This window comes from Sapajus apella, unplaced genomic scaffold (genome assembly GCF_009761245.1).
Source record: "Sapajus apella isolate SASKATOON/1434 unplaced genomic scaffold, GSC_monkey_1.0 scaffold88, whole genome shotgun sequence".
Taxonomy (NCBI): Eukaryota; Metazoa; Chordata; class Mammalia; order Primates; family Cebidae; genus Sapajus; species Sapajus apella.
The window spans coordinates 6,134,634-6,149,771 of NW_022437028.1; the positions used below are offsets into that span (position 1 = coordinate 6,134,634).

Below are 15,138 nucleotides of genomic sequence, written 5' to 3' on the forward strand. Positions count from 1 at the left end.
GGGGCTCTGCCGGGCCTGGGCACTGGCGGCCCCGCTGGTCCCAGACTTGCACGCTGCATTTCCTGCTTCCAAAGGAAGGAATTTGGATTGGACACCAGGAAGGTCTCATGCACCTTCTAATCCACCTATAATCAGTCAGGCTCCCCGTGCAAATCCACGTCTGAAGCCCTTCAGTGGAATAGAGCCCGTTCAGAGCAGTCCAGCGTGGGCCCCCTAATGCTGAGCCTGTGAACCCTACTTCCTGGGCCCAGCAGCAGGGCCTTGGGTGGGAAGGGAGTTTCCTGGCAGCCCCGCTGGCAGGATGGGTTTAACCAGCAGGAACTTAAAGGAATTGTTCTGTGTTGTGCCACTGACCTAGAGGCAGAGGTCTTCCTCTGTCTCCTTGGGTTCCCTTTCCCCACTAGACTGCTCACACTTCTTGGGAGAACCCTTGCCTTGGGGCAGAGCGGCTGGTACGGCCTGTCCACTCTGATGCTCCAGCCCAGAGGCTCCCCTCTCTACCCGCAGAGCCAGCTAGCCTGGTGTTCTGCTTTATCCACACAGAAGCCCTCCTCCCCACCCACGTGCTGGGCCTCAGGGGCTGGAGAAGTTGATCTCAGAAGTTGCCATCCCTGGCAGCCCCCTTCCCGTGGCGCCGTCTCTCTGGGGGGCATTTTCTGTTCCTGAGAAGAGAGGCCAGCTCTTCCAAGAGGCCTTTCCTGGTTTCTTCAGCCATAAGCATCTGCTCCCTTTGAAGCTAGGGCGTGAACCCGTCCTGTCCCGTCCGTCCCTATTGTGTGAACCGTGCCATCCATCTGTGTGGTCTTAGCACACGCCACCTTGTGCCATGGAGGTCTTTGAAATTACAGGCTGACCGTTTTCTAAGGAATGTCCTTTTTTCTATTGGGCATTAACTAAGTTCCCCAGTTTGGCACCAGGGAGGCTGCAGAGACCAGATGCCGCACTTTAAATAATAGGAGTATAGGCAACAGAGGGTCAGGGCCTGGCCAGTCCCGTGCCTGTCTGGTGGCAGAGCCGGGATTTAAAGCCAGGTCTGCTCTGCCACGTGGCTCTTCCCATCTTGCTGGGATCCTCCTCTGAACCTGTCTTCCCCTGGCTGGAGGATTGGCCCTGTGAAGTCAGCAGTTGGCTCGTTCTAGTCTCATGCCCTTGGTGCCTGGCACGGTGCCTCCCGCGCTCCCACCTGGCTGGCATGCGTTTCCCGCAAGTACAGGGAGAGCCGCCCAGCACTGACGGGACATCGGGGTTTGCCTCTTGTCCTTTTCTTCAGCACATCTTCAGATCCACCTTGTTGGAGATGGAACTTCCCTGAAAGCATCTGTCCTCTGAGAAGAGATAGGGGTTGGCTTTTCTGCTGATGTCAGATCAGACCTCAGAGGTGGCTGGGGAGTGAGAAGCTCCTTCAGCCTTAGTCTGCCCATGCCAGCCTCATGCTGCACAGAGAACTCGGGACTCACCACTTTGGGAGGAGACATGGCGTCCTGTGCCGTGTGCCAGGCATTGTGCTTATGGTAGGGACACACGGATGCCTCCCCAAGGTTACTCGGCCCACGCCTCCAGTTAAGCCGTGGGAACACCCAGAGTAGAGGGCATTGGCTGACTGGTGTGTGTGCCACAGCGAACATGGCGACAGGTAGCCTTGCTGTGTGAGGGGCAGGGATGGCCTCTCAGGAGAGGAACGTTAAGCTCTGTGGTAGAGGATGAGTAGAAGTTCGTGGGGAGGGGACACGAAGACTGTTGTAAGCCCAGGGAGCCCCATGGAAATGTGAATAGCTCAGTGCAGCCCAGAGAGGCCGGTGGCTGGGAGGCAGGAAGTGGGCTGGGCCGCTGCAGGAGGGGTGTTGAGAATCAGTGGCACTTTTCCCTCATTTAGAATATCTTCTCTGCCAGGGTCTCCTTACTCAGGGTTTAGCTTATTCTAATTGTTCTTATTGTTGAAGGCTTCCAAATCAATTGGTCAGGCCCCACATGCACCACTTCTATTTCTATTGATTGACTGGTTGATGGATTGACAGGGTCTCGCTCTGTCTTCCAGGCTGGAACTGAGGTGTTTGAAGCTGCAGTGAGCCATGATCACACTGCACGGTCATACGATTGCACGGTGGTGAGATCATAGCCCACTGCAGCTTCAGACACCTGGGTTCAAGCGATCCTTCCACCTCAGCCAGACACAGACCACCACACTTGGCTTTTAAAAAATTTTTTTTAGAGATAGAATATTGCTATTTTACTCAGGCTGGTCTCAAACTGGCCTCAAGTGATCCTTCCACCTTGGTTTCCCAAAGCGCTGGCATTGCAAACGTGAGCCACTGAGCCAGGTTCTTGGAGACTGTCTTTAAGAAAATGCATATTCAAGTCTTCTGACAGTTTTTCTGATGAAGGATTTGTCTTTTTCCCGTTGATTTGTAGGGCTTTCTGAGAGTCTCACAGTCTTTTGTCCACATATAAGCACATTACAAATATCTTCTCCCACGCTGCAGCTTGCCTTTCCTTCCCTTAATGGTGTCATTTTATTTTAGTTTAGTTTTAGTTTTAGTTTTTTGAGACATTCTCACTCTCTTGCCCAGGCTGGAGTGCAGTGGTGCGATTTCAGCTCACTGCAACCTCCGCCTCCTGGTTGAAGTGATTCTCCTGCCTCAGCCCCCCGAGTGGCTGGGATTACAGTTGCACGCCACCATCCTGGCTAACTTTTGTATTTTTAGTAGAGATGGGGTTTTGTCATGTTGGCCAGGCTGGTCTCCTGATCTCAAGTGATCCGCCCGCCTCAACGTCTCAAAGTGCTGGGATTATACCCATGAGCCACCACGCCTGGCCAAAAATGTCATTTTAAATGGGAGCAACTGTGTTTTCATGTTCAGGCTTGTCACTTGATTCAGAATGGCCATATTTCAAATATCCTAACATTTGCCACCTGGAGAAAGGTGTTTCCCACCCTGCTGTATTCCACCAGGGTTTTTAACCGCATTCAGCTCGAAAGTCCTGGGCAAGTGGCACTGGGCTTGTCCCTGTGGGTCTGCAGGCCTGGGGCCACAGTCAGAAGGAAACAGAAGGACCAAAAACGGCGATGGCAGGAGGAGGCCGGAACCAGGAAGTGGAGAGTGGACAAAGGATCGTGTCACCCCAGCCTGATCCTGAGGCTGGCGGGCACTAGGCTTCCCTCTGGAGGGGATGCACCCAGGTCAGAGCTGTCGTCCCAGGAACGCAGAGAAGGGAAAAATGAAACGTGGCCCCAGTGCAGGGGAAGTGAAGGGGGTCTTTGAATCTCAGGGGAGCTGACCTTTGCGCAGGACCTGGAGGGCAGAGTGGGCGTCAGCTGGGTGAGGGGGCATGCGGCAGGAAGGCTCTGGGCAGAGGCGATGGCACGCACAGGATTCTGAGGCCACTGTGTAGGGAGGGGGCGTGAATCAGTGGATCAAGCATGGTTTGTGGAGGGAAGTGGCAGGTGACGCGGGGAACAGACTCTGAGGGGACTTGTGTGCCTGGATCGCGTGGGTTACGGGAGCTGTTGAAGGTTTTAGAGCGGAGCAGCGCAGTGGCAGGTGTGTGACTCAGGGTCTGGAGAAGGAAGAGGTGAAAAGGTGGAAGGGGGAGGTGAGGCGAGGCCATGGGGACCTGGGCTGTGCGGGGGGAGGAAGAGGGAAGTGGAAACCTTGGCTATTCTTTGAGGGAAACAAGCCTGTATTTATTTGGATGATGGAGAGGTCTTGACTTTGCAAAGCACTGGTGTCGCGGAGGCTTTACTGTAGGGGAAACGGGAAGGGCGAGCTGGCGCAGGAGGCCAGGAAACCCAGGTACTGGACTAGAGGCCAGCTGCTGGCTCAGCCTCTGGGGAATGGCACAGGACACAGTTGGAATGTCCCCTCCCTGTGCCGCCCCTGCATCCCATGAAACCTGCATCTAAGGACACCCACGTCCCACGACACCCACATCCCACGACACCTGCCGCCCAAGCTCATAGGACACTTTTGTCTTACAGGACCTCCTCTGTCAAAGAGAGCAGCTTCGTGGAAAAGATGAAGAAAACGGTGAGTTTCCTGCGTGTCTTTGCTCTTCTCAGGAAGCCTTGGGCATGTAAGCAAGTCTAGCAAATGGCTGGCGTCACCGCACAGAGGAGGTCCGGGGCCAGGAGAGAGCCCAGCCCGCCTCACTTGGGAGTGCATTCTTGTCTACCCAGAGCCCTGAAGCAGCTCTGCAGTTGCTGGACAGTTTGTTCAAAAAGTAAACATTTAAGGAAACAATCTAAGAACAGACCCTCCCTCTAACTCATGAGCTGCCCTTCTTCTCCCTTTTGTCCCAGACGGTCCAGGAGCAGAGGTAAATCTCACATAGCTGTGGTCATGGCACCACTGCCATTTTATCTCTGTTTTTGTTACTTTTTTTTTTTTTTTTTTAGATGGATTCTCGCTCTGTCACCCCTGCTGGAGTGCAGTGGTGCAATCTCAGCTCACTGCAATCTCCGCCTCCTGGGTTCAAGCAATTCTCCTGCCTCAGCCCCCTGAGTAGCTGGGACTACAGGTGCCCACCACTATGCCCGGCTGATTTTTGTATTTGTTTAGTAGGTGGGGTTTCACCATGTTAGCCAGGCTGGTCTAGAACTCCTGACCTCAAGTGATCCGCCCACCTCAGCCTCCCAACTGTTCTTATTTTTTATGGATCCTTCTAGAGTTCCTGTATGTACATACAAATAAAAGAGACCCTTATTTTCACTTCTCTTATTTTTTAATTTAAAAACCTCCCTTTTTTTTTTTTTAGAGGATCTCACTGTATTGCCCAGCCTGTAGTGCCGTGGCACCGTCATAGCTCACTGCAGCCTCAAACTCCTGGGCTCAAGCAATCCTGCTACCACAGCCTCCCAAGTAGCTGGGACTATAGATACGCACACACGACCATGCTTGGCTAGTTTTTAAATTTATGCTTCGTAGGAACAGGTTCTCTCTGTTACCCAGGCTGGTCTCGAACTCCTGGCCTGAAGCAGTCCTTCTGCCTCAGCCTCCCAAAGTGCTGGGATTACAGGTGTGAGCCATCGCATCTGGCCTACACTTTTCTTGAAACACAGAAGGTGGCATATTACATGTATTGTTCCAGAACTTGCTTTAAAAATATATATATACATATATGTGTGTGTGTGTTATATATGTTATCTGCATATGTGTGTGTAATATATGTTATATATATATATGTGTGTGTGTGTTATATATGTTATCTGCATATGTGTGTGTAATATATATATATGTGTGTGTGTGTTATATATGTTATCTGCATATGTGTGTGTAATATATGTTATATATATGTGTGTGTGTGTGTTATATATGTTATCTGCATATGTGTGTGTAATATATGTTATATATATATGTGTGTGTGTGTTATATGTTATCTGCATATGTGTGTGTAATATGTTATATATATATGTGTGTGTGTGTTATATATGTTATCTGCATATGTGTGTGTAATATGTTATATATATATGTGTGTGTGTGTTATATGTTATCTGCATATGTGTGTGTAATATATGTTATATATATATATGTCCCAGAGATCCTTCCACATCAATACAAAGACTCTGCCATTATTTTGTTTTAACATTCTTTGAGTCCAAAACTCGAATTCAGCTGCCATCATCATTTTAGCTGTATCATGATTCCATCGTACGGCCGTCTGGATGCGCTGTAATGTGTTTAACTCTGTCTCGTGAAAGGTGGGCACTGGCGATATTTCCGCTCTTTGGCTGTTAACAACAGTGCTGCTGGGAATATGCAGCTCAGTTTGCACCTTCACAAACACAAAGCACTCCCGGCAGTGGGATTGCTGATGGGAAGGTAGATGTGTTTTCAGTCAGGATAGCAGCTACCAAATCGTTCCTGTAGGCGTCACACCGTGGCTTGCGCTCAAGAATAGCGACGTGTGAGGAAACTCTTCCCCACAGCCTTGCCAACAGTTTATGAAAATTTAGATTTTTGCCAGTTATCTAGGTTACAAAAAAAGAAAAAAAAAAACTGTATAGTTGTAGTTTACATTTTTATGAATGAGACTAAGGAGGTTTTTACCCATCTAGATAGCTTCGTTTTTGTTTTTGTTTTTGTTTTTTTCTGGTGAGACAGGGTCTCACTTTGTTGCCCAGGCTGGAGTGCAGTGCCATGGTGTGATCTCAGCTCACTGCAATCTCCTCCTCCCAGGTTTGAGCGATTCTCCTGCCTCAGCCTCCCGAGTAGCTGGGATTACAGGCATGCACCACCACACCCAGCCAATTTTTTTGTATTTTTAGTAGAGACAGGGTTTTGCCATGTTGCTCAGGCTGGTCTCAAACTCCTGGGCTCAAGTCGGGCTGCTATCTCGGCCTCCCAGCGTCCTGGGCTTACAGAAGTGGGCTGCTGCGCCTGGCCCCGTAAGTTTTATTTTGTATGAGTTGAGATTCAGTGTGAAAACTAGAGACTACCTCAGGCATTTTAATCTGGAAGGGATTTCACACAGGGAAGGGGGGCGCTCACTCCCCTGTTACTGGAGGAGCTGAAGAGGCAGATTTGAGGTTGGTCTCTAAGATATAACAGAAGTGACCTTCAAGGTAGCTGCTCCCTTCAAATCCAGTCTGAAACTGTTGAGTTCAGGACGCACGATGTGTAGCTGTGATCCAGGAGTGGAAGCTGCTACTTTTTTGTTTTGTTTTGCTTTGTTGAGATGGAGTCTCACTCTGTTGCCCAGGCTGGAGTGCAGAATCTCGGCTGACTGCAGCCTCTGCCTCCTGGGTTCAAGTGATTCTCCTGCCTCATCCTCCTGAGTAGCTGGGATTACAGGCATGTGTCACCATGCCCAGCTGATTTTTGTATTTTTAGTAGGGATGGGGTTTCACCATGTTAGTCAGGCTGGTGTCGAACTCCTGACCTCGTGATCTGCCTACCTTGGCCTCCCAAGATTAGAAGCTATTTCTGGAACTGCCTCTGAACATCTCATAAGCCAGTAGCCAGGACTGGGAACTTGCTACCAAAACGATTAGAAATCCCGCAGGCACTGAAGAACAGGCACCCCAGAGAACCTCTTATCAGCATGAGGGGCCAGGAAGCCTTTGCCTCCCTTCCACGCTTCAGATCTGACAAAGCACGTCCAATTGGCTGAACTGAATTGACTGTAACTCCAGCCCTAAGGGGCCCTGGGGAACAGGATTTCAGGCTTTCCAACAGCTGCTGTAGGAGGAGGGTGGTTGGAAGAGCATGTGAGCCAACCCCCAGCACCTTTTCTTGTCTACGGTTTTATAGTGAATATGTATGATAATCAACCAGAAAAACACACCCAGAACTCCCCATTCGGAGACCCTTGGTATATTTCTTGCCGATTTGTTTTCTTTGTGCATGTGGGTTAGAAATAAAATATGTATGTTTTGATATACATATCTATTATTTATATAACAGAATGGGATTGTACAGCCAGCCCTGCATATCCTTGAGTTCTGAGTTCATGAATTCAACTGCAGATTGAAAATATTTGGAGAAAAAATGGATGGTGGTGTCTGTCCTGAACACACACTGTCATGGGACTGTTCCCTAGCACTACAGCACAGCAGCTGTTTACAGAGAATTTGCATTGCATTAGGTATTATATTAATAAGTAACCTAGAGATGATTTAAAGTATGTGAGAGGATGTGTGTAGGTTACATGCAAATACGTCGTCATTTTATAGCAGGGACTTGAGCATCCTTGGAATTTTTTTTTTTTTTTTTTGAGGTGGAGTCTCGCTCTGTCATCCAGGCTGGAGGGCAGTGGTATAATCTCAGCTCACTGCAACATCCACCTCCCAGGTTCAAGCGATTCTCCTGCTCAGCCTCCCTAGTAGCTGGGATTACAGGCATGCGCCGCCACACCCGGCTAATTTTTGTATTTTTAGTAGATATCGGGTTTCTCCCTGTTGGCCAGGCTGGTCTCAAAACTCCTGACCTCAAGTGATCAGCCCACCTCAGCCTCCAAGTGCTGGGATTATAGGCGTGAGCCACCTACCTGGCTGCAACCTTGGATTTAAGTATCTATGGGAGGTCCTGGAACCAATCCCCCACAGATAGCAAGGGGTGAGTGGGCTGAACATTGCCTACCTTCTTTTTTACTTAACGTTGTGTTTTCCCGTGTCATGAAAACGTGCCAGAAGTGTGATCTTGATCAGCTGCATTTGTGAGATTGCTTTGGTGACCTTTGCCCTCCTTTACCACAGTGGCTGTGACAATGAGAAGCCAGTCCCAGAGAAACTTAGAAAGGACTCAAAACCAGGGAGGAAAGGGGGCGGCCTGGAGTGCTCCCCACCTGCCGGGTCTGCCCCTGTGGGTGTCCACTGGAGCCGTGGCTGAGGTCTGTGGTCCTCACCAACCCTGCATCTGCCTTCCTTAGGGGAGGAACATCATCGTGTTCTACGGTTCCCAGACGGGCACTGCGGAGGAGTTTGCCAACCGCCTGTCCAAGGACGCCCACCGCTACGGGATGCGAGGCATGGCAGCAGACCCTGAGGAGTACGACTTGGTGAGCTGCCACCGCGCGCTGGCCCCAGATGGAGGCAGTGGGCAGGACGGGGGCAGGTCTATGGGCATCCCTCAGCAGGGGGAGGCCGGGAGGGAGTGGGGTCCCGGGTAGACGTCCTCAGAAGTTGCCTTCCTGTGGGGGTCGTTGCCATCCCTGCAGCTGCAGCCATGTGCCGGCCGTCCTTTCCCCAGGACCAGGCCCCGCCGAGCTCCAGCAGCTGACCCGTGGCCACCATATCTCCCAAACCAAAGCTGCCCGCCCCAGCTGCTCCACTCCCCCCCTCCAGGGTCTTGGTGAGGGGCACCACTCCACAGCCACCTCCAGGCTGAATTTGATGAACAGTTTAGTTAGAAATCAATGAGCACCGGCGCCTGAGAGCCCTGGAATGATGCGGTTCCCAGGGTGGCCCGGACGTGCATCATACAGGAGGCTGGGTTCTGATGGCTGTTTGGTGCCGAGGTTCCCTTTCTTCTAGAAACACCCTCTCTTCGCTTCAGTGTAACACAGATGCCCATGCCCCACCCCCTCTGTGTTGTTCCTTCTTTCGGATCCTACAACACCCGGACATCCCTGGCCTGGCGCCGCCCTGGGCAGCATCTGGCCTCCCCCGTCTGGCGCGGGTTGAACCTCCAGCAGGCTCAGTCATGGCGGGGTGCGGTCCTGCCCGTGTCTCTGCAGGCTGACCTGAGCAGCTTGCCAGAGATTGAAAACTCCCTGGTGGTTTTCTGCATGGCCACCTACGGCGAGGGGGACCCCACGGACAACGCCCAGGACTTCTACGACTGGCTCCAGGAGACGGACATGGATCTCTCTGGGGTCAAGTTTGCGGTGAGTCACCCAAAGACTGCTGTGGGCTCCTTGTGGTCTGCGGCACCTCCCCTGGGCCTCTGGATCCTCAGGTCTGAAAGGACCCCCACCCCATTCTCAGCGGCCAGGGCAGGCTGCTCATGAGACCGTCTCCTCTGCCCTGGACCCCAGCACTAAGAGAGCATCCCCTCCTGGTCCCCAGCCCCAGTCGGCTTCAGGGGGCATTGGTTGCTGGAGACTAAAGGCAAGAGTGGTCTGGCTGGATAAGCAAGACCCGGCTGGGCTAGGAGAGCTGGAGCCCCGGCCCAGTGGGGGGGGGTGGGCTGCCCCCGCTGCCCCGTGGGTTGAGGCTGGCTGTGGACAGGGCAGGCTGTGGGCTGCAGGTCACCGGAACGAAGCCTCTTCAGGGTCCAGAGGTGGCCCAGTGTTCCTCGCAGTGCTGGGCGCCTGGTGGGACAGAGGCCGGCAGGTGATCCCAGCAGCTCAGCCAGCACTATGGGGCCTCGCGCCCTCCCACCCTGCCCCCATGGCACTGCCTGCTGGTCAGGCTGAGGGCCAGGCCTCAGAGTGGCCCCTGTGTCCACACAGGTGTTTGGTCTTGGGAACAAGACCTACGAGCACTTCAATGCCATGGGCAAGTACGTGGACAAGCGGCTGGAGCAGCTCGGCGCCCAGCGCATCTTTGATCTGGGTCTGGGTGATGATGACGGGAAGTGAGTGCCCACCTTGCCGCCACGGGTCAGCGCCACGGGCTTAGGCAGGGGCCGTGGAATGTGAGGGGGCCGCACACCGTTGTGTCAGCTGAGCCTCAGCGACACACACCACCCACACAGAGGGAAGGGGCTTGCCTGCCTCTGCCCTGCCCCTGCCAGCTTTGCTTTTCGGTTTGCCCAACTCCCTTGAGCCTTCCTGATGCTCTGGGTTTACGTCAGTGGGTGTTCCAGGGAGCGCAGTCCTGAGCTCTGGGGTGGGGTGGGATCGGGGCGTGCCTGGCACAAGGTATTGCTACCACACTGGCCTCCCCTGAGCCCCTCCTCTTCTCTCTTCTGTCCTCTCCTCGGGCCAGCCTGGAGGAGGACTTCATCACCTGGCGAGAGCAGTTCTGGCCGGCTGTGTGCGAGCACTTTGGGGTGGAAGCTACTGGCGAGGAGTCCAGGTGAGCGAGTGCCCGCAGGTACAGTGGGAGGCCTGGGCGGGTCCTGTGCCGAGGGCAGCCACCCCAGAATGGGAGTCGGCCATGGGTCACAGCGAGATTAGAAGACACTTCGTCATAGGGAGCAACCTTGGTCCCAGCCAAGGACTCACTGTGCCACCTTGCTCTGCCCTGCCCTGGGGCAGTGGGGCACTTCTCCACAAGGACACGGCCGGCCTGTCTGCCTCTGTGGCTAGGTTCAATTTTGGCAAAAACGGCTCATTTCCTAAAAATCTGTCTCAATAGACTTGGCCAAAATCATAACGTTCCTTTCTGCGCCCTTGATGGCCCCTGGGTGCTGCCTGGGCTTTCATGCTTTCTCCCAGAATCTCCTGGAAGCCTGCCCAGGGCCACGCCGCCTCCCTCCTCCCGTCTTACCCGCCTCGCTCCCTCGAGCCCCTCCTTGCGCATCTGCAGCAGGGGCTCCCCTGTCTCTTGTCATATGTCCCTGGGCCCTTGCCCTGAAAGCCACGCACTGTCTCCCCTGCAGTCCAACCCCTCCCCCTTGGGACTGACCCCTGCAGCTTCCCGACCTCACCCTTGGTCTCCCCTTTCCAGCATTCGCCAGTATGAGCTTGTGGTCCACAGTGACATAGACGCAGCCAAGGTGTATGTGGGGGAGATGGGCCGGCTGAAGAGCTACGAGAACCAGAAGCCGTGAGTGGAGGGATCATGCGGGGGCAGATGGCTCTGTGGCCCCCGGTGCACCCCAGGCTCAGTCTGTCGTGTATCCTCCCAGGGCCCTTCTTGCCAGACCCCGTGCTGGGAGTGGGTGTGAGTGTCCCTGCACAGGGAGGGCATGAGTCCCAGAGCAGAGAGGGGAGCTGCCCAAGAGCCAAGTAGCTGCTCCATGCCCCGACGCAGTGTTCTTCCTGGCCCTGGCCCCGGCCCCGGGAGACTGGTCCTCACCCAGTTTTTACTGAGCTACGTTGCTGCCTTACTCTGCACTGCCCAGGGGCAGCAAGCTGCATCCCACTTCTCAGCAAGGACAGCGCATTGGGCTCTGTGGCTAGGATCCTCTTTGGCAGAAGGGCTCATTTCCTTAGATTCTATCTCCATAGATAGACTTGGGCAAAAACCTAGCATTCTTCTCTGCGCCCTTGATGGCCCCTGGGTGCTGCCCAGGGAAGTCCTCGTGCCACTGCATCCATACCAGCCGCCCTGCTTTCTGCAGGCCTGCTCCTGCCTGGTTGGGACGAGAAGCTGCACATTTCAGGGGCTTTCCGGAGTGGAAGTTTCTCTCTTGTCCGTGGTGTAGCCCAGGACATGTGGGGGTGGGGGGACTGTGCTCTGTGCAGTCATCTGGGGACCCAGCCACCTTCTAGCCTGTGGTGCCATCAGTTTGGGCCTCACAGCTCTTTTAGGGGCCAGCCTCAGTTTTCACATCTGTAAATGGAGACACTGATGACCCAGCTCTGGGTCACGTGGTGGAACTGTAGAGAGGTAGCTCACGCCTGTAATCCCAGCACTTTGGGAGGCCGAGGCAGGTGGATCACCTGAGGTCAGGAGTTCAAGACCAGCCTGGCCAATGTGGTGAAACCGTCTCTCTACTAAAAATACAAAAATCAGCCGGGTGTGGTGGTGCACGCCTGTAATCCTAGCTACTCTGGAGGCTGAGGCAGGAGAATCACTTGAACCTGGGAGGCATAGGTTGCAGTGAGCCGAGATCACACCACTGCACTCCAACCTGGGTGACAGAGCGAAACTCCATCTCAAAAAAAAAAAAAAAAACTGCATTGGTCCAGGCTGGTATTGCCCAGTGAGATTTCCTCGTGGAGATCTCTGAGGTTCCATGTGCTTTGTGCAACCAGAAGGGTCTGTGGGGACAGGGAGACTTGGATCCGAGCCCTGGCCGCCACTGTGCCTCTCTCCTCCCCACCCAGCCCCTTTGATGCCAAGAATCCGTTCCTGGCTGCAGTCACCACCAACCGGAAGCTGAACCAGGGAACCGAGCGCCACCTCATGCACCTGGAATTGGACATCTCGGACTCCAAAATCAGGTACCAGCCGCTGCCATCAGCCCCTGAACCCTCCCTCCGGGCCTCCTGACCTGCGGCAGGGCCAGCCTTCCACCCCTTCCAAGCCTTGCATCTTCCTCCAGGTATGAATCTGGGGACCATGTGGCTGTGTACCCTGCCAACGACTCAGCCCTCGTCAACCAGCTGGGTAAGATCCTGGGTGCCGACCTGGACGTCGTCATGTCCCTCAACAACCTGGATGGTGAGTGCCACAGTCACCGTCACTGCTGGGCCCAGGCGGCCATGGGATTGGGTGTTCAGGAAGGCCCTGGGTTCAGCTTCTGCTTAGGCCTGAAGCCCCGGTGCCTGGGAGGCCCTCGCCCCTGAGACTCCATGGTTACTGGTTCCCAAGCAAAGGGAGGCAGAGTTGCCGTAGGGTCTGGTCATCACTGTCATAGTCCTTTAAGGGAGTGAGGTGCTGAGGCCTGGAGACAGAGCCAGCCCCAGCTCCCCCATGGCCACTGTGTCCTGCCGGAGAGGAGGGCCTGGGGCTGCGCCCACTTCCTCAAGGGAGAAGTCAGGAGTCGGCAGCCCTAGCAGCCCTCCCGGGCCCCCAAAGGTGCTCAGTGCCGAGGGGCAGTAGTCATCGTGCGGGGCTGCCTGGGCCTGGGGATGCTGCCCAGCCTAAGCCTCCTGCTATGAAGCCCCTGGACCCCACTGGTCACCAACCTGGGCCCAGTCCGCCTCGTCCCAGCCCTGCTTGCGGGTCCTCAGCCACTGTGCCAGGGCTGCCCTTACTGTCAGGTTCCACACCCGCCTGTGAGGGAACAGCAGGAAAAGGGGCTGGGCTGGGCCACACCGTGTCGTGTGTGTGGTGGAAGCACAGCAGGTGCATTAGTGTGCAGCCCTGCCCCCAACCTCCCCTAGCAAGGTCCTGCCTCTGATGAGGACTTCCTTCCTGCCTGGCTGGAGGCCCGAGCCTTGGCTCCAGGGCCAGGGAGGCATCAGAGAGCACAGGCCTTGTTTCCAGCACCAGCGGGGGCACCTGTTCCTGCAGAGCCCGCCCGCGGCATCACCCCCTCCCACGGCAGCCACCCATCCCCAGGAGGTGCCTGCACGCCGCAAGTCCTGCCTGCCTTTTCCCCACAGAGGAGTCCAACAAGAAGCACCCCTTCCCGTGCCCCACGTCCTACCGCACGGCCCTCACCTACTACCTGGACATCACCAACCCACCACGCACCAACGTGCTGTATGAGCTGGCACAGTACGCCTCGGAGCCCTCGGAGCAGGAGCTGCTGCGCAAGATGGCCTCCTCCTCCGGCGAGGGCAAGGTGCGCCCCCTCAGCCCCACATCCTCCGCCTTGCCACCCCGCCGTTCTCCGAGCTCCGTGGGCCCCCATCCAGCCCCTCTCACCCCCATGTCTCCTTCCAGGAGCTGTACCTGAGCTGGGTGGTGGAGGCCCGGAGGCACATCCTGGCCATCCTGCAGGACTGCCCGTCCCTGCGGCCCCCCATCGACCACCTGTGTGAGCTGCTGCCGCGCCTGCAGGCCCGCTACTACTCCATCGCCTCCTCCTCCAAGGTGAGGGCCGGCCCGGCCCTGCCCTGCCCCTTCCCTGCCCTCCCGCCACACACTGGAGGCCTAGCCCTGCTCACGGCAGGCAGAGCACAAGGATTGGAGGCAGCACAGGAGCTCTGAGCCTCGAGCCCTAGCGCGGTCCCAAATGCCGCCCCAGACTGTGGACTCAGTGGGGCTCACCTGTGAGATTCCCAACATCTGTCCAGCCGTGGTCCCCAGAGCCAACCTGGAAAGCCGCTGGGGCAGGGGCCTCTGAGGTTTGGGCATCAGGTGGGCGGGAAGAGGCCTGGTGGGCAGGGATGGCCGCAGAATGGGCCGTGGTGTGGGGCTGGGCGGGGCCCTCGGCAAGGAGCTCACACGGCCCTCCCCACAGGTCCACCCCAACTCTGTGCACATCTGCGCTGTGGTTGTGGAGTACGAGACCAAGGTCGGCCGCATCAACAAGGGCGTGGCCACCAACTGGCTGCGGGCCAAGGAGCCTGCCGGGGAGAACGGTGGCCGTGCGCTGGTGCCCATGTTCGTGCGCAAGTCCCAGTTCCGCCTGCCCTTCAAGGCCACCACGCCCGTCATCATGGTGGGCCCCGGCACTGGCGTGGCCCCCTTCATGGGCTTCATCCAGGAGCGAGCCTGGCTGCAACAGCAGGGTGAGTGGGGAGCAGGCGGGTGGGGTGGTGACAAGCAGGAGCCCCGTGCTCACCCCGGCCCCTGCCACACAGGCAAGGAGGTGGGGGAGACGCTGCTGTACTACGGCTGCCGCCGCTCGGATGAGGACTACTTGTACCGCGAGGAGCTGGCGCAGTTCCACAAGGACGGCGTGCTCACCCAGCTCAATGTGGCCTTCTCCCGGGAGCAGCCCCGCAAGGTGAGGCAGGCAGGCACCCATGGCGGTGGGGACGGGGCTGACAGGGCGCCAGCCACGGTGCCCCACTCATGGCACCACCCTTGGCCCCAGGTCTATGTCCAGCACCTGCTAAAGCAGGACGGAGAGCACCTGTGGAAGCTGATCGAGGGCGGCGCCCACATCTACGTCTGCGGGTGAGTGGGGGGATTGGAGTAGGGGGCGGGAGGATGGTGCCCTCATCTGCATCTGCGGGTGAGTGGGGGGATTG

The 15,138-nt window shown here is 55.9% G+C and overlaps 1 protein-coding gene across 6 annotated transcripts in view; it reads left to right on the forward strand.

Moving 5' to 3' along the window:
* Positions 1–15,138, forward strand: part of LOC116534562 (NADPH--cytochrome P450 reductase) — a 104,109-nt gene that overhangs the window by 88,240 nt on the left and 731 nt on the right. For all 6 annotated transcript variants that reach the window (XM_032254999.1, XM_032255001.1, XM_032255000.1 and 3 more), the window contains 13 exons: positions 3,977–4,025; positions 8,365–8,493; positions 9,172–9,321; positions 9,889–10,013; positions 10,367–10,456; positions 11,051–11,149; positions 12,376–12,492; positions 12,594–12,712; positions 13,600–13,781; positions 13,883–14,032; positions 14,403–14,673; positions 14,746–14,891; positions 14,982–15,064. In XM_032254999.1, coding sequence (XP_032110890.1) covers positions 3,977–4,025; positions 8,365–8,493; positions 9,172–9,321; positions 9,889–10,013; positions 10,367–10,456; positions 11,051–11,149; positions 12,376–12,492; positions 12,594–12,712; positions 13,600–13,781; positions 13,883–14,032; positions 14,403–14,673; positions 14,746–14,891; positions 14,982–15,064 — 1,710 coding nt within the window. The remainder of the gene's footprint in view (positions 1–3,976; positions 4,026–8,364; positions 8,494–9,171; positions 9,322–9,888; positions 10,014–10,366; positions 10,457–11,050; positions 11,150–12,375; positions 12,493–12,593; positions 12,713–13,599; positions 13,782–13,882; positions 14,033–14,402; positions 14,674–14,745; positions 14,892–14,981; positions 15,065–15,138) is intronic.